Source organism: Pleurodeles waltl, chromosome 1_2, assembly GCF_031143425.1.
Source record: "Pleurodeles waltl isolate 20211129_DDA chromosome 1_2, aPleWal1.hap1.20221129, whole genome shotgun sequence".
NCBI lineage: Eukaryota > Metazoa > Chordata > Amphibia > Caudata > Salamandridae > Pleurodeles > Pleurodeles waltl.
Genome location: NC_090437.1, coordinates 1,194,762,976 through 1,194,782,335, shown reverse-complemented (window position 1 = coordinate 1,194,782,335; position 19,360 = coordinate 1,194,762,976). Strand labels below are relative to the sequence as shown.

Sequence of the window (19,360 nt, the reverse complement as noted above, 5' to 3'; positions counted from 1 at the left end):
GCGTCAAGGACTCTGAAATTATCAGTCCATAGCAGATGGCTTGTAATACCACTGTGCCATCTGATAGGGTATAAAAACACAAGTTTCACACAATAAGATGCTTACCTTTGGCTTCTCTTCTGCTTCAGACTTTCTCTCCGATTTTGGAACTTTATGCCCTAGGAGGCCCTGAATGGCTTTCCAGTCTTTATCGAGCTTCTCTGTCATCTCCAAGGTGTTTTCTTTTTGGTTTTGCCTTTCCCTCTATGAATCGAATGTAAATAAAAACAGCACTGGTAAATGCATAAGATCAGGTAGCCAAGTTAATGTACCTGTAGGCAAGGATTGAAATGGTTTTTATTGGTTTATTTTTCAAATACATAGCATGTTTTGGGAACATGTAAATAAGTTCCCTCACATCAACATTTTGCTTGCACAGACATAGGTGCTTAATATGTGGATTTAAATTAATGATTTCATATGCTTGCTAAGTATAATTCTATTACTTCTGCAACTGTGAAGAATAATACTATCTGTTATTGCACCCCCAATGTTCCTCGTTGTTGTGACCTTGTCATATAGCTTGGCAACTACAAGGACATTTTACAATGATAAGGAGGAGGGCCGGGGAGGAGAGGGAGGTAGAGGGTAAGAAAGATGTTGCACTGCTGTTGTTCAAGCTGTTCTTCTATGTATGTGTAAAGAAAGCTTTTGCTACTGCCTGTGATTTACATATATATACATATGTGAGTGTGTGCACAAGCAAAAAACAAAGATTGAGACAGAGAGCTAGAGAAAGAAGAGGAACTTGTGGTGCTGCCAACTGCCCTATTATTTGTGTGTGGCAGCAAAACTTAGGCGAACCTTGATTTAGGGTCAAAAGGGAAACAGCACTTGGACCCAAACAAAAATGGGGCAAACATATAAGACCAGGCACCAGAGACTATTTTGAAAAGCCTATTTAAAAAACAAAAACAGACACTGTTGAATCTGAGCAAGATGTTAATATCATGAGTCAAAAATAACACTGGGTGAAGGAAAAACTAAATTAGTCAAACAATACAGGTGTGAATGGTCTTCAATGTTGTTCATTAAATCATCCTAGCTACATACAAAAACTCCAAAGATTTTACTAATTGCTTGTTTTCTTTCTTGTGTGTATGTGTTTTACTGTAATGCTTAGGCATGAATTTGTAAAGGATATTATGGGTCGAGTCTAGAAAAACCCACTGGTATGTCTTAGCCAGGTGGCTCCAAACAGTCGACTGGGAGCTCACAGTAGCTCACAGACAGTTTCAGAGTAGCTCACATCCTTGAGTCCATTTTTAAATAAGCACAGGGTGGCATTTTCCTTTTAAAGTTAAGGAAAAACTGTGTTTATTTTACATCATTATCTTAGAGCTGCAGATAGCAGGGCTTGATAATGAGCAGTGCTGGAGTCACATTTATGACCCAGAGCACAGAGGTAAAGAACTGAAGTAATGTGGTATTTACACCTTAAATAAAAGTCCTTGTCAACTCAATATTGGAGCGTGACGACAATATGATTTTTCTGAATGCTTTCAAATGGGAGAATATCAAAATGAGGAGTTAACTCAATAAGTAAGTTAACTCTTCATTTTAATTTTCTAGTGTTGTATTTATAAACAGCAGGCACCTTGCTCCCAGTGGCTGGTAGACACAGTGTCATATTTATAACTGAAAAATACAGCTATTTTTTAAGTGGGAGAAATTTGAAGTGCAGAAAAATATTCAATATTATGAACATTTCAGCAGAACATTTTTCCTCACTTTAAATTTCTCCCATTTAAATGCATATTTGTGTATACACGTGGCATATGGTGTAAAATATGTCCTGTGTCACAAGCACATATGACACAGGCTCATTCCCCCATATACATATATCCCATTTATACTCCTACTTGTTCGTACATTCTTAAAGGCCACGCTCTCAATGACACACAAGGGGACCCCCATCATAGTGCCCCTAATCAAAGTATTTTGTTCAAACCATAGTATCTGGCTTTATAGACATTAGGCTTAAAGTCAATTAAGCTGGGAGTGGGGGGGGGGGCGCAGTGATAACACTGCGTGTGCCTTGGCCTTCAGTAGCACACAATGATTTTCACTGATAAGAAGTAGCTCTTACTATGAAAAAAGTTGGGGACCCCTTTCTTAGATTAAATAGATATCACAGCAAGCTAGGGAAGTATAACTAGATCACCAGGTATGCTGTTCTAGGTTTTGAAAGCTCCTTCTTATAAAATCAACATGCCAAATATCAGTAGTCTTCATTAAATTGTCTTATTAGGCAATTCAACGCTTGAGTAGAGTCTTGAGAACACCAGTTGAATTGATAGCACATGTCCTGTTATCTGTGTTTGATGGGATGCATCGACTGAAGAAAGCAGAGCTAACTATTCTATGTATATGAAAAAAGAAACTATGCTGTTTCCTGTTCTGTACGTGTGTGTGTGTGTGTGTGTGTATGTAAGAGAGAAACAGACTGAGGGAGAGACCAAGAGAGATCAAGACGAAGGGAGAGACCGATCCTTTTATTTGTACAAGAGGAAAGCTTTCACTGATGCTCAACAATTCTCTGATAAACAAGCTGAGGAACATTTATAGTTGGATAAAATCCTAGACTAAGCAAACATCTGATCTTTAATTATGTCTATGGATCAGAAAACGAGATTAGAAGATTTTGTTTGGGGCACAGTGTGATTTGGCGCTGGTTTGCACAAATATGCATACTAACCTTATCTTGCTTGGATTTTGCAATCAACTCTTCAATGAGCTCTTTTCGTGACTTTGGTTTTTCAGATATATCCTCCTTCTCGCCTGAGGGGTCTTTTTTACGTAACAGTCCTCCACCACCAAAATGTGCAGCAGTCAGCTCAGCTAAGAAACAAATATGGCACTAATGAATTGGATATACAACATGCCCCATGAGTATTACAGAGCTCCCATTCTGCTCCAGTAATTATGTTATTCAGAATGATGTCCAATGAAGCCAGCGATACCTAGCAAACATCTTGCAGTTTTCTTTTTCTAGATTATTTACCATATTCCCTTTATATCTACCTTAAAATAAAGAAAACAACCAAACTGACACTGTTTACATCTAGATAATCAAATGTAACTCACATTTTCAAATATCTGAAATATTTATTTTCACCAATTTCCTGTTGCATTAGTCCTGTGTGTTCATAGTTTCCTGGATGCAGAGTTCAAGCTGTGCCTCTATCCACTATCTCTCCCGGGTTCCACTCTTTCTCCAGTGTAGCTGGTTCTTCCCTGGGATAGCATGGTTATTGTTCAGGTGCAGAGTGCCCCTTATATTGTAAGATATGCTCGGTCTCTTACAGGTCCATTGCTCAGTCCTTTTTTTTAGTTCAGTCACAGAATCTGAAATAAATGATGTTGACACATGTGGTGCCTCCTTTTTAAGTACTGGGCTTAACTTGACCTACAGAATTGGACCTTTCATTATGCTGCCAGTTATCTACAGCTTTATCTCAAGAATTGAGCTGAAATTGAAAGGTAGATAGCTTTAAATACAAAGTTGAGTAAAACCTTGCTAGACAATTAATTTTTATGCAGATCCTAAGATAAATGATCAGGGACAAAAAAAGGAAGCAACAGCTGATCCCAACCTGAAAAGGCAGTGAAAATATAAACCCGGCCTCCAGAGCTTATTTCGTAAAAGACATTATTGAAAGCTGGTCAAGACATTAATATACTGAGTCTCAAATTAAACTAGCTGGAAACCAAATAATTGAAAGGGTGCAGATGTGAAGAAGTGTCCCCAAAGTTTTTGATTAAAGCACCCTGGCTACACATAGAACAAATTCTGCAGATTTTACAAAATGCTTGTTTTCTTTTTTGTGCGCATGTCTTTTACTGTAATACTTGGATATGATTTCGTAAAGAATCTTTTAGCCATTAGGAAAGACACTGCAACCTCTTAGATCAATAGATATCACCACAGTAAGCATGGAACGCATATGCTGCTCTATGTTTTTAAAAGGCCCTTACAAGAAGAGGAACATGCCAAGATGAGTAGTCCCCAAACAATTGTCCTATGTAACTCTTCATCGTAAAAATCATGCATGAGAACACCGCTTCTGTAGATTTTCCTACATACCGGTAGAAAGCATGAGAACAGGATTCTGGACAGTGGTACAAATCATGAACAGACAAGTTGTAGGGCTGCATGGGTCATATGATTTTTGAAGCTGAGGCATGTAACTGTGCAGAGACACGCATGTACTATGGAGGCTACACAATATGCATGTACCGTGAAGGCTCCACACACACATACACACACACACAAAGTAACACTAGGGATGTTAGTGCAAAAAGTTGGGTAAGAGCATGGAAATGTAACTTTGTCAATGGAATGGAGGCTTATTTACCCTCTCGTGTACATATAAGAATATCTGGCCACAACTAAAGGTTCACAAAACACTGTAAGCCACCAATACCACTCTACGTGCTAAGCTCATGACAAGGAGAGTAGTCCACTGTTTGTCAATGAGGATGTGCTTGGTGCACCACTCCGGATAACAAGATACGTCAAGAACCTCAATGAGGTCAAATGACCAGCCTTAGCCCCTGCACCTGTTAGATAAGCATCATACATGTCTACAATAAAAAAAACAGGATACAGATACACGCAGTCAGGGCAGGGAAACATGACTGTACACCATGCAGGGGACAATCCCATCCCAACAATAGGCCAATGCGACAAACAGACTAAAGTGTAGTCAGAGGGGATGTACACATGATTCTGAATGATAAGGTAACCCAACTGCAGAACGGAAATTCCTTTGGCAAGAAGAAAAAAATACTGCTAGGAGCCATGTTTTTAAAACCTATTGAGGGATGGCTCTGGAAAAGTAAAGTAGTGTGGTCTATTAAACAAAAATAGGTTTCCAAGAGGAAGAAGCTCAGTTATGTATAAAGTTGAAAGAACCACAGTCAAATAATCAATAAGGGGAAAAGAAGCTGAAGTAAAAGAGCAGAAGTGTCACAAAGAAGGCCATACCCACAGGTCGTTTACCATAAGTGATGCCACCACAGAGAGTGCCTGGCCTAATAAGTGCCATATCGTGAACGGGACAGATATCGAGTTCAAAAGGCTACATTAGGATCAGGTGGAAACCTCAGACAAACAAGCATTTGCAATGCAATCCGTCTCGCAATTGTGAAAGTGAGAGGTCTTGGCGTTGAAAATTGAATTTTTCTTTACTTTTATTTTTTTGTATGCAATGGAGTGATTGTATTTGCATAGCACTATTGCCATTCGTATGACCTTGCAGCGATGGAGAACCAGAAAAAGGGAATTAGGTTATGAGGGAGGAGAGACAAGAGTAGTATGCTGGCTGAGAAAAAAAATATATAACAAAATGCTGGAAAAAGCAAACACTCAGAATGCAAGATTGAGTAAAGCATGTGAAAAGTTTTATCCCAACAAAGGTAACTCAAATTACATTGCTTTTAAGTGCTATTCATTGAACAGCATTGAACTCTGTTTTTGCTGTGCTTAGAAACGGCAAATCCGTTGTACATTACATGCTGTATAAATAAAGGTATTATACTTTAAATGACCATAAATGTAATGTGAATCATGGATATAAAATACAGATTGTTTTGATGCCTGTGAGGAGTTTAAAGAGAAAAGCAATAAATGATAATATTTCTCTTCTCTGAAGGGTCACATCATGACAAGAAAATAGATTTTTTTTTAGAAATATTTTTACTAATTAAAAAGATTGGAAAATATTGTTCTTTATTTTAATTTTTGGAGGACAGCCTGCCCCTCCGCATCATTTGACCTTCTTTTCCATATGGACTAAGAACATATAAGAGTTCATTACTTGGGAGACTGAGGTGGTCTAACTTTTTTTATGCTTTACTGGAAGCTTAGAAGGAACACTATGAACATTCCAGTCTTGACGAGCGCCCTAACTTTATCATCTGAAAACACGTTCCTCTTCACAAGTTATTTCTTCTTTCTCCCTCCTCCCCACTTTAACCACTCAGGTTCCCTCTTTCAGCCCGATAAATCTTGCAAATAAACAATGCTTACAATATACAGCCAGCGCAGTGCCAGAATAAACTGTTGCAAATTCAACAACTCAAAGCGTCAATACAGTAAGATTTGCCTCCCGCCTCGCAGGATCTTCCAAAAAAAATCTGATGCCTCTGCTTTGCTTTCGACTCTAAAGTACTTAACCAACTGAAGGTAGAGGGAGCCAATCATAAAGCTTGCTCATACTGAATGACAAACAACAGGCAGTAGTGGAAAGAGCAGGATATCTGAAGCCCGCAATTGGTTAAAAGAGAGAGGTACAGCAAGGAGACTGCCCCCGCCAACTGGAGGTGACCTCTAAGCCGCTGAAGCACAATAAAAACCATTCCAGGCTGCGTGCGCTGCCGGTCGGTCATGCAGAAGGGGCTCTCTGATAGACTGACATCAGAGAACTCTGACCTCTGTGGTAGGTATTGGGGCGGGGTGGTCGGTCTGTTGAAGCTCTATTACTCGTGTATGCATGTGCACGACAATATGCATGCACACTAAAAATGTTCTCTTTAAAACCTGTTTTCCACAACTTCCTGTTTGCAGGGCCAGAGGCATGTTAACTCCAGCATTGAGGGTGGAATTACTCAGCGACATGAGCACTGCCCGAAAACAAGCACCACTATCCTTCAAAAGGTGCCTGAATCGAGACCAGTCCACACAGTGTTTTGGACAAGTTATTTAACGTGTTAACAGCAAATTTGCACTGAAACTCCAAGACAATATCATAGTTGCTACAACCCTAGATTTAGGTGAAAAGTTCAGTTTTTTCAGAAAAAGAGCTTTGACACCAAACAGCTGGAAACGATCAACTCCAATACCTCTGATGTAGGTCAGTCTACATGAAACTTCAAAGCGCCATGGCTGCCGAGGGGGAGAGACAAAAGAATAAAGTAGTGCGTCCACACTGAAATGTGTGGCTGATGGTGTAATAATCCATGTTACAGGGTCAGTCTGCCAGGCAGTAACAAACCAGCCTCAAGGCGGGACAAACGTAAAGCACTTACCAACAACATCAAGGGATTTTTGAAAGGTAGGTCCAGTAACGAATGAAAGTGATGGGCAAATAGATTACAACATGTTGAAGAAAAGCAGAGCTTGTGCGCTTCTATGTTGAACCTAAAAATGGGCGATGGCTTCATCAAGAAGAAAGGACTAGCAGCATCCGTTCTTGAAAAGTAGAATTTCACTACCTTAGTGGAGTAATCACACAGAGTGCAGTAGGAGGACCTGAAATAATACAGAAACTCAAGAAATCGGAAAGCCTCCACTCACGCCTTAATTTAATTTGGATCAGGAGGTCTAATAGCATACGTAAGGTCAATCAGGCCACAGAAAGCAGAAGATGTATCGGGCCTGGAGGACCAACAGTCCCAGAATGAGAAAAAACGAATTCAAGCAATCGGCAAGTCATGAATTTTTGTTTTTATAGAATTAAAGATCCATTCCCTCTTCAACCCCCACTGATGCAGTCACTGAGACGGTCTAATCAAACGTTTATCACAAGGATAATCTCAAAGCAGGCATTAACTGATGCATTTTTCAAAAGGCTAGAAGTATGTTAAGGGTAATACCCTTATTTTGTGATTTCCCAAACCCTTGAATGTTCTGGCACCAGCGCCACTGGTTGCAAGCAATCACAACCAAAACATGTTTCCATCCCCATCTTATGCAAGGGAGGCATGAGATATGAAGGAGCCATGATGATATTCTCAAATTTCATCATATCTATACAAATACTGAGTAAATGTTTTCTGGAGATCATGAAACCTGATTTTCATTTAATTCGGCAATGGCATACTTTTTCCAGCGCTTTATAGAATGTCAGAGAGTTAGTCAAGTATAACTTGCTCACCAAAGCTCCATCCACAAGACAGAAAGAATATTGGAAAAAATTCCCAAAAGGTGATAAGTCTAGAAGTGACACAGTAATGGAAACAGTGATGCAGATTAACTATGACAGTAGCACCATTCTACAAGAGAGGCAAAATTTGCACCAAGGTCATACCAACCTTGGATTACATGACCTTGTGTTACAGTATTTAAGAGAAACTACAACGTTAATAAAGCACCTTCTAGGATTTAAAACTGGTGCAACTATGGTGGATGAAAAGAATCACTACATAGAAGTACATGCAAGTATGACAGGTTGCTTGGTAATGCTAGTCCAGCGGTTCCCAACCTGTGGTCCGTGCCCCCCCCCCCCCCCCCCCCGGGTTCTGTGACACATTCCCAGGGGGTCCGCAGGCCTGGGCCGGCAGGAAGACACTTCTCCAGATGGAGCCTCTGAACAGAAACATGTGCATGTTTTTATTTGTTTTACGTCCTTTGTGCAGCAGTTCCTTGTACATCCAGCAGCTTTCAGCCAAAAATAAAAGCGTAAAGATAACTCTGGTGATTAATGTACCTGCTGGAGAGAGAAGGGAGTATTGTCTAGGTGCAGTTTTGATTCATCTAAAGCAGCGCAGATGGTTAATAAGCCTGCTGCAAAGAACATGCATCATGCAAAGAACAGTAGTTTATGTGCATAGCACCATGGGTCACTGCCTTTGCCACACAGATTATTTTGTTACTGTGCAGTTCATAAATTGCAATCGTAATCTAACACAATGAGCTATGAACTGCCATCAAGGAGCTGCATGGAAACCGCATGGCACAAATTAGAAAGTTATGTTTTTTCCCACTCTATCATTTTCATTATGCTGCTAAAAAGGTTTGCTTGCGTAGAAATACCTTTTTAATATTAAAGTCAACACTAACCCCTGTGTTATGTTCTAAATCCTGATTTTGTTTCTCCAGACCAAGCACTTTTAGAACAAAGCCTACCAGTGATGACATGTGAATCCTACACCTTGTAGCCACCTGTAAAGTGCACAGACACTCTACACTGGTATAAGACATGCTATAAAAACAATTTAATAACATGTGACAGAGAGGCTATGGAGAGTTCAGAGGCCCTTATGGTTTTACTTCCTTTCCCCACCATATGTTTATGTGACAAAGCTTTCTCAGATCTAATGTAACTAAAAAATAAAAACAGAAATCGCTTGGGAAGTGTAGAATGTGACCTGAAAATTCTGCTCTCCTAAATAAAACCAAACATTGAAAATCCAGTTGCAAAGATGCAGCGCCAATCTTCTCATTAAAATTTTTTGATTTTTGCATATTTGTTTTATATAAAATAATGATAGCTTTACTAATTCGAGTATTTGTTTGGTGTGTACTTGTTTGTGTATTTTTTGTGAATTACTGTTTATTGTTGAAACTTAAATCGTACAAATTGCTTGGAGTCCCCGGCTACCAGTAGTGATTCAGTGGGGGTCCTCAGGAGTCAAAAGGTTGGGAACCACTGTACTAGTCCATTTATATAGCCCAAATGCTTATGATCCGATACCGATAAGAAACACCATTATAGATCTGGAGAGAGACCAGCCAAGGAGCAGAGTGAGGTAATTACTGTAGGCCACTAAAGTATTATTGCAGTTTGAGGACCTGCTCCACTTAAGAGATGCCTTGTATCAACACCACTGAGCTAAGACAATGTGCCTTTCACTCAACTATGCATGAGGCAACTTCAAGAACAATCTACATGCTAACATCAACGGCAATGATGTCTAACGTGCAATTTCTGCACTTCCAAAAACATTGTCAGAACACTTACTGGTTCTCTTGGAAACAATATCAACCGTCAAATGCATACGTAGGTGAAAACATTAAGTTATCAATCTCCATGGAGATTAATTAAGGAGATTCTAATATTTCATGCCTCCGAAAAGGGTAACTGAGTGCATCTTATGCATCAAGACTTGAACAGTACTTGATGTGTACAACATCAAAATCCTTTCACGACACTGAACCAAGAAAACTAGCCAACGGTATATGTTCCCATCAAGAGCATGCCTCTTTTACTACACTAGTAAGGTTCTATCGAAAATGGCCACCTGTAGTCCAAATCTGCAGGAGAACTATATAAAACGGGCTACGGCTGGATGCTTTCTAAGCTGAAAAGGTCTCTCACCCACATAAAACATAAAAAGAAAACTAATGCAACCACAGCATGTCTTCCAAAAAGATCAAAATGTATTTCATGTGTGTGTCAACCCTTCCGGCCTGCCTTCTCTTCCAGGAGGCCCAGGTTTTTGCCTGGGATCTCACGTGACTGAAAAGACTCTTACACAGGAGTCATTCATAAGTATTTTCCCCATAAACCCTTCCTCCCTCTTCTTTTCTGACCTGCCACCACTACCAGGTTTCTCCCAGGCACGCTGGTATAAGCCAATGATCTTCCATTCAAATCTTTTCAAGTACATATTTAGCCTAAGTGTAAACATAGGTAACTGTAAATGTGTCATATCTCCAGAACTACTGGCTAAAATTCAAATGAAGCGAAAAATGTGTGCATCTCAGGAAAAACAACTATGTTCTGGATCTAGACATCAAAATATCAGTTGCTACTACTAGACATTTAGATTGCAGTATACCTTGTACATCATTCAAAGCCCAGACAACAACACATCATACTAAATAGCTGGGTGATGGTATGTATTTGTAGTCAGGTGACCCTCAACAGATAAGAATTTGTATAGAACGTTCAGTTCCAGCCTATTGCTTTGATCTACTCTGCAATAATTTGCAGGAACAGAACTTAACGCAGGGGCTGTGTCTTTTTTAACACATACTATGCCGTGACTGAATCTGTTAAGTAAAACTGAGACCAAAGCACATGTCTAGACCCAGGGGTCTTAAAAATGGAAACCCTGGAGGTTTGATTAGGGAATAGGAAGGCTTCAGTTGTGAATTATTTTTAGTAAAGTTATATATGAATTTGATGAATGAATGTTATGAAAGCTCAAAATAAGCTTGCTGTAGCTTGGATTACAGTTCACAGCTTAACAAATATTCTATCTGCATAGAACTTAAGTGTGTTATGAAGAATACGCACTACAAACATTGACACTCAAAACTTACCTGACAAAGCTCCTTGCGCTTCATTTTCACTATCGCTTTCAACTATATCATTAAGCTTTTCAATATCTGCCAGCGACTGCCCAAAGTGGGTCAATTCTTCCTCTTCGTTGAGATTGTACAGGTTCTTCTTTTCATGGTTACGCTAAAAAAAAACAAATCACTTTGGTACAGTTTAAACAACATTTTATATGTAGAAAATACAGCATATGTAGATCACTCATAAAATGTGTCTCATCAAAAATGCTTAGCACTACAAAGGTACTGCCTAGTACGGTCTATTAAGCTCTGGAAAAATAATTCTATGTCATTTATGTTACTACTAATTAAGGTTAATTTTGCCCACTAGACCATGTGCATCACAAAATAATTGTGTACGTCATTCTATTTTTTTTTTAGTAAGTTACATTTGATATAGGGACATTTAAGTTCTTGTTTTCTTTACTAAGCAAAACCCTTTCCTCTCTACATACAAGGAAGAGTGAAGCTCATGTCAAACTTTGGTCACCTACTGCATGCAAGAAGTCACTGGGTAAGGAGTATGGCAGAACGTCAGTTGTAGAGACTGGTGCAAATATCATACAACACTAAGATTCTGCCCGACTCTCAAGAGAAAACACATCAAATATGGCAGCCAATCACTTTTAAATCGAGGATCATATTAAAGAATCAGTGTTAAAAAAAGACCTATTACTTTGTGATAGACCTTGCCAGTTTGCCTGAAACGTTAAGTTTTCTCATTTAGAAAACAGCCTCTGCCCTGACTGTTCTTCATAGCTTGAGAATCTAAACTTAGACAAATCAGCCAAGAGAAAAAAAAAACTCTATTGTACACATACACTATTGTATTCATCATAGTTAGTACACAAGTTACCTGTCTTTCTAAGGCAAACCTCTTCATCATCTTCTCCTCTGGTGTTAATTTGGTATCATACTCGCCAAAACGTTTATCACGGAAAACACTAGATCGCCCCCTCTGCTTGTGTTCTTTGAGAAGGGTGGCAGTGCGCTGAAATATAAGTTGGAAAATACATCACAATCAACAACCAAGGTACATCATTTACTCAGTAGTCACACAACAGACCAGGCAAAGGGCGACCATTCAACTTCATGGTATAAGTCAAACGCTACACTCCTATGACTCAAGTACCCTCCTTCACTAAGCAGTGCTACAAACATGAACTTCTCTTCTTTGACAAACATAATGACTTCCCACCACAATTCGGTCAATAAGAAATCCAAAAAACATTTATGTATGAAAAATTGTGCCGCAAGGACAGCAGAATGCTCTAAATGCCTATAACTCAACACAGTCATTAGACACCCCAGAATATTATCAAGAGTCACTGTAAAAGATAGCTACATAAACAGGAAAAGAAAATATGATGAAGGACCTGGATTGTCAATAATAGAAAAAGAGCATTTGAAATGCAATGTGTGTTGCATATTTCGAACAAGTTAATTGTCATTTTTTGATAACAGCAACTGAGAAAATACGACTTAACAAAATAAAATAAAGTTAGCTTTAAAAAATAAAACTTTGCAATTTTGTTTGTCCTGCTGGGCACATTTCTGCTAGTCACAAGCCTTCTGTTTGCGGGGCACTGAAATTTAGAACAAAATAGTACATTGATCACGTCGGGAGCAGCGGACAGGTACTAATTAAGGTGAAATCAATTAGTGCTTGATCCCTGCTCCACACAAAGGAACGAAAATTATGCCAGACCTTACTTGACGAATTACGAGGCTGTAAAGAAGAGTGCCATGCAAACCAACAAACGGTGAGTGACACTCGGGCTTCCAAGCCATTTACTGAACACAACAGCCTCTCACATGCGAGATACATGTGCACTTGCAAGATCGACCATAAAAACGGACTACAGAAAGCAGACATCTTAGAGTCTCTCCACCATAGGGACGTGATTCCATATCTTAACTTACCTGGGTATCCTATCTGTACACTTTGGGGTGCATTATTATTGAGATCTTAGTGCATGGGCATGAGACAAATACCACTTAAGACAGCCATGCCAGGATCCAGCATCACAGAGCTATATGGAAAGCTCAATGGGGAAAATAACTTTATGGAAAAGATTCAACTACCCCAAGAGAGGGAATCAGCTCCTGGGGCTCCCTGGCAATCCAATCAACAGATGATTTTCAAGCTTCAGCAAGCAGGTGATTGTTCTACTCGATGGCCAGGTGGTTCTAGTGATCCGAAGGACACGCTGAGTTGCCAAGAAAACAGAAATAATTAAGCCGAAGTGAGAATGCTAGGACTCCTATGATATAGGGAAATATTTAAACTCTGCTGCAGTGAGTGTAAACACTATTATTAAACAGACTGCTAGGAGTAAAAAAGCAAAAACTTTGAGGGATTCCCAAACGTTAAGAGTGTGTAATAGTGAATTCAGATTTTAGAATGTTCTGAATGGAACGCTTTCTGTCGGCTTACGATGAGGAGCGTTTTGTTTGTTAGGAGCGTGTGTGAGTGCTTCAATAAAGGTTACTTGTTTCAAGGACATCGTTTTTCTTGATATCAATCATTACCACAGAGTGCCACTGACTGAGCTTATGGGTTAATAGAGTCACCTGTTTTTTGTCCCAACTTACACATAATGTCTGGCACACGAGAGAAATTGATTCAACTCCAACTGGGGAGACACTTTGATGGATGTGAATAAATTAAATTTTATTTAGATTCTTGTAAACTATTTACACCACAAGGGTTTCTCGGCTCTGAAGAGCAACTTAAAATACTAGAAAGTTATACACTCTACCAAGGGCCAGGGATAAGACAAGAGATGTAATATGAGAAAGATAGAATGTTGCACTCGCCAGAAGGGTCTACTGTCGCCACTGCTTTTTGCCAAGGCAATAGAGTTGCTTGCAGCAACTGACAACACACCTATGGGAGATCTATGTATGCTGATGATACACTGATTTACTTCAGGGACCTGCTTTGGTGTTAAGTCTTATAACAAACTGGCAAAATTCCAGGTTTAGCTCAATGGGCGAGTTGGCACAAAACAAGAGGGGAGTATGGCCTGACACAGAACTTTCAGAACAAGTTGATACTCTAAAATATTTGACAATGAGGGTGATGCACAATAGCCAAGGCATCCTCAAAAGTACCAGGCCGGAACATTGAAGTTCTAAGAGAAACTGTTGGTACCATTTTCACTGATGGGATAGGTGGCTCTATTGATGATGGTGGTGCTACACAGGTACTTGGTGGAACAGCACATTTTTGATGAACAAAACAGCCTTTTCACTATCATAGTATGGGCCATAACACACCCAAGGATTGAACTAAACAGAGTAAAAATGCAATATGAACAAGAAGAACTTGCACTTCCAGACCTGAAAATGCTTTGCCTGACATTCCCCTAAAACATAACATCAAAGTAGGAAAATGGCCCCAATAGGGAGACTTCTTTACTGGAAAGCTTTAAAAGCTTTATGAAGCAATAGATCTAAAAGATGTCTACCTTCAATAGGGGAGAATGCATCTAGTAAACCAGCACCTGATTTCTTGGATTGTTCCCATGTGGAACAGGTGTACCCATAAATTGGTGGGAGTACATACCACACCACCAGAAGCCCATTTGTGGTGTCTACTACGTTTGAAAGTCTTGTGGCGAGAAGCTATGCACACTAGTTGGAAACAGGAAGAGTGCAAAGACAGGGGTGATTAGTCTGAGAGAGGTTGGTTGATGCAGACTGAGGCATAAATACTGCTAGCGTTACCACAGGCACTAATCCTGGATTATTTATGTAATGCCAGCACAGCCACATTTACATGGTAAGAATTTCCTCTGCATTTGTAAATCACCATGCAATATCACTCCTGTATAGATCACTAAGGGAGGATGCCCCTGTAAATAAGGTTGGGACTAGGGACAAGAGCCCAACCAATTGATTGCTGAAGTAGTTAAGCAACAAAATGATCACTTCTGCTGGCACTGTGTACAAAACAAAGAGGAGAAAAATTAAAAGCATATTTTGTTGCTATGTTAACAAGGTGGGAACTGCTATACCATCGTTAAATGGTTTAAAACAACCCACAGATAGATAGCACAAAAACATCCTTCAATGGGCTGCGGTAGGAGCATTACAATTGCTCAGAGCAAGGACTGACCTAGAAGCTGAGAAGAGAATTCCCAATAGAGATATTTGATCCACTCTATGATGCTGAACCCAGACGTTACACACAAGATTTGATATATATGCAGGACTTGGAGGATGCCATGGAATAAGATGAATTTATATATGTTGTTACTTGGATTGCTGCAATAAGTAACATTCCAGAGAGAGGCCTCTATAATTGCCTGGAATATTTACAGATGGCCTACCCTCTTTACATATTTTCTTGAAATATTATAATTGTATTTTGTTTTAAAAAGTCTTGGAGGAAAGGACTACACAGAGTACACTATTGAACACAAAAGATAAACATGAAAGGCCTCTTGGAGAGGCATGTTGATGGTTTCAACTCTTGCTACAACAAACACAAATGTTCACAGAGGTAATTAGAGAAATCCATCAGAAACCTGACAAAGCATGTGATGAACGCCCACAGTGGAAACACTACTACTGCTTGAGCAGGAGAAATATGCACTAAATTCACTCTTCCACTACCAGCAGTGGTTCCCAACCTGTGGTCCAGGGACCCCTGGAAGTCTGCAAAGCCTCCTCAGGAGCTCTGTGACTGCTTAGAACATGAACTAATATTAATAGAATAATAAAGTGTGTATAAACAAAGTGGCTAATTGTGCAACTGAAATATTTAATACGTACTGTAAATGTCAAGGAATTTGAAATCGGAGGCTAAACATTAAATTAGGATCCTCAGATTGATTAGTGGGAGCAGTGCAGGGGCATCAAACAGACTATAGTATGGATGATGTGTGGCTTCAATTGAATTTAGAAAAGCTCTAACCTTCCTATTAAAATTATTATTTTTTGTTTTATTTGTTTGCAATTTAAATAAAATGTTATCATTTGTGTATGTGTTTGATGGAATGCTTGTTTCTGTATTTTTGTGTACTGTTTTGCAGTTCAAATCCTCAACAATGTTTAGGCCTGGCTCCGTGGCTTCCAGTAATGACTGAGTGGGAGTCCCCGGATTCCAGTAACGATGAAGTGGGGGTACGCTGAAGTCAAAAGGCTGGGAACCACTGCCATACAGGGTCGAATATGCATTGAGCAGACTAAAGTGGCGGCATCATGAATACGAAGAAAAAGCTTGGCAACTTGTTGTCTGGGCACAATTATGTCGAAAGAAACCACAGAATGTCATTTTGGGTTTCTACAATTATCAAGGTGAACTCTGCATGTTTCCCTTGCACACTGTACGTGCTTTCACCTCCTCCTAAAAAAGGCCTTCACAAACCTTGACAAGGGCCACTGACACCGTAGAGGCTGAGGGCCATTTCATGGCCTTCCTCACCTTCTACTATTATCTGACAAGGGCAGGAGTCTCTAGAGGGGGAAATCACTACAGATAAAACCTCTGTAGTGATATGTGACTAATCCTATAACAATTCTCCTTGAGAAGATTGATTCCCTGGATTTGTCAGGCGAAATCCACCCTAGAACCAACTGTGCTTGCTGGAGAACTGACATCAATCGCATATAATGCACCAATTCCACTTGATATGCAGATCTGGGAAGGATCCGATGAATTGTGCCAGTTATCGAATAATCTATCTGATGAATGTGGACATTAACCAAGATACTAACAGATGGTGCCAAATGAAACCTAGGGTAGATCCTAGATGAATCATCTATAAACTCTCTCACATCTCCTATGGCTAGTCCGGGACTCTACAGAAGTAGTAAGCACACTCTCCCTCAACACGAAGAAGACTTTAGACCCCAATGATTGGAATTACCTACTCAGAACTCTGAAGGAAGATGGTCTGAGTCAAGACTTCATATTTCAAGTTAGGTGACTTCATATAAATGCAAGAGCACAGGTGTAGGAGGCTGGACTGGCTTGTAGTGAGTACCAAGGGGTACTTGCACCTTGCACCAGGCCCAGTTATCCCTTATTAGTGTATAGGGTGTCTAGCAGCTTAGGCTGATAGATAATGGTAGCTTAGCAGAGCAGCTTAGGCTGAACTAGGAGACGTGTGAAGCTACTACAGTACCACTTAGTGTCATATGCACAATATCATAAGAAAACACAATACACAGTTATACTAAAAATAAAGGTACTTTATTTTTATGACAATATGCCAAAGTATCTTAGAGTGTACCCTCAGTGAGAGGATAGGAAATATACACAAGATATATATACACAATAGCAAAAATATGCAGTATAGTCTTAGAAAACAGTGCAAACAATGTATAGCTACAATAGGATGCAATGGGGAAACATAGGGATAGGGGCAACACAAACCATATACTCCAAAAGTGGAATGCGAACCACGAATGGACCCCAAACCTATGTGACCTTGTAGAGGGTCGCTGGGACTATTAGAAAATAGTGAGAGTTAGAAAAATAACCCTCCCCAAGACCCTGAAAAGTGAGTGCAAAGTGCACTAAAGTTCCCCTAAGGACAAAGAAGTCGTGTTAGAGGAATAATGCAGGAAAGACACAAACCAGCAATGCAACAACTGTGGATTTCCAATCTAGGGTACCTGTGGAACAAGGGGACCAAGTCCAAAAGTCACAAGCAAGTCGGAGATGGGCAGATGCCCAGGAAATGCCAGCTGCGGGTGCAAAGAAGCTTCTACTGGACAGAAGAAGCTGAGGTTTCTGCAGGAACGAAAAGGGCTAGAGACTTCCCCTTTGGTGGACGGATCCCTCTCGCCGTGGAGAGTCGTGCAGAAGTGTTTTCCCGCCGAAAGAACGCCAACAAACCTTGCTAGCTGCAAATCGTGCGGTTAGCGTTTTTGGACGCTGCTGAGGCCCAGGAGGGACCAGGAGGTCGCAAATTGGACCTGTAGAGAGAGGGGACGTCGAGCAAGACAAAGAGCCCTCACTGAAGCAGGTAGCACCCGGAGAAGTGCCAGAAACAGGCACTACGAGGATGCGTGAAACGGTGCTCGCCGAAGTTGCACAAAGGAGTCCCACGTCGCCGGAGACCAACTTAGAAAGTCGTGCAATGCAGGTTAGAGTGCCGTGGACCCAGGCTTGGCTGTGCACAAAGGATTTCCGCCGGAAGTGCACAGGGGCCGGAGTAGCTGCAAAGTCGCGGTTCCCAGCAATGCAGCCCAGCGAGGTGAGGCAAGGACTTACCTCCACCAAACTTGGACTGAAGAGTCACTGGACTGTGGGGGTCACTTGGACAGAGTCGCTGGATTCGAGGGACCTCGCTCGTCGTGCTGAGAGGAGACCCAAGGGACCGGTAATGCAGCTTTTTGGTGCCTGCGGTTGCAGGGGGAAGATTCCGTCGACCCACGGGAGATTTCTTCGGAGCTTCTGGTGCAGAGAGGAGGCAGACTACCCCCACAGCATGCACAAGCAGGAAAACAGTCGAGAAGGCGGCAGGATCAGCGTTACAGAGTTGCAGTAGTCGTCTTTGCTACTATGTTGCAGGTTTGCAGGCTTCCAGCGCGGTCAGCAGTCGATTCCTTATCAGAAGGTGAAGAGAGAGATGCAGAGGAACTCGGATGAGCTCTTGCATTCGTTATCTAAAGTTTCCCCAGAGACAGAGACGCTAAATAGCCAGAAAAGAGGGTTTGGCTACCTAGGAGAGAGGATAGGCTAGCAACACCTGAAGGAGCCTATCACAAGGAGTCTCTGACGTCACCTGGTGGCACTGGCCACTCAGAGCAGTCCAGTGTGCCAGCAGCACCTCTGTTTCCAAGATGGCAGAGGTCTGGAGCACACTGGAGGAGCTCTGGACACCTCCCAGGGGAGGTGCAGGTCAGGGGAGTGGTCACTCCCCTTTCCTTTGTCCAGTTTCACGCCAGAGCAGGGGCTAAGGGGTCCCTGAACCGGTGTAGACTGGCTTATGCAGAATTGGGCACATCTGTGCCCAACAAAGCATTTCCAGAGGCTGGGGGAGGCTACTCCTCCCCTGCCTTCACACCATTTTCCAAAGGGAGAGGGTGTCACACCCTCTCTCAGAGGAAGTTCTTTGTTCTGCCATCCTGGGCCAGGCCTGGCTGGACCCCAGGAGGGCAGATGCCTGTCTGAGGGGTTGGCAGCAGCAGCAGCTGCAGTGAAACCCCAGGAAGGGCAGTTTGGCAGTACCAGGGTCTGTGCTACAGACCACTGGGATCATGGAATTGTGCCAACAATGCCAGGATGGCATAGAGGGGGCAATTCCATGATCATAGACATGTTACATGGCCATATTCGGAGTTACCATTGTG

The 19,360-nt window shown here is 41.1% G+C and overlaps 1 protein-coding gene across 1 annotated transcript in view; it reads right to left on the bottom strand.

Annotated features, from left to right (window-relative positions):
• Nucleotides 1–19,360, bottom strand: part of NOP14 (NOP14 nucleolar protein) — a 143,496-nt gene that overhangs the window by 74,055 nt on the left and 50,081 nt on the right. Inside the window, exons 2-5 of the mRNA XM_069203512.1 lie at nucleotides 11,904–12,038; nucleotides 11,033–11,174; nucleotides 2,738–2,880; nucleotides 106–243 (exon numbers count right to left, since the gene is read on the bottom strand). Of these exons, the coding sequence (XP_069059613.1) occupies nucleotides 106–243; nucleotides 2,738–2,880; nucleotides 11,033–11,174; nucleotides 11,904–12,038 (558 nt within the window). The remainder of the gene's footprint in view (nucleotides 1–105; nucleotides 244–2,737; nucleotides 2,881–11,032; nucleotides 11,175–11,903; nucleotides 12,039–19,360) is intronic.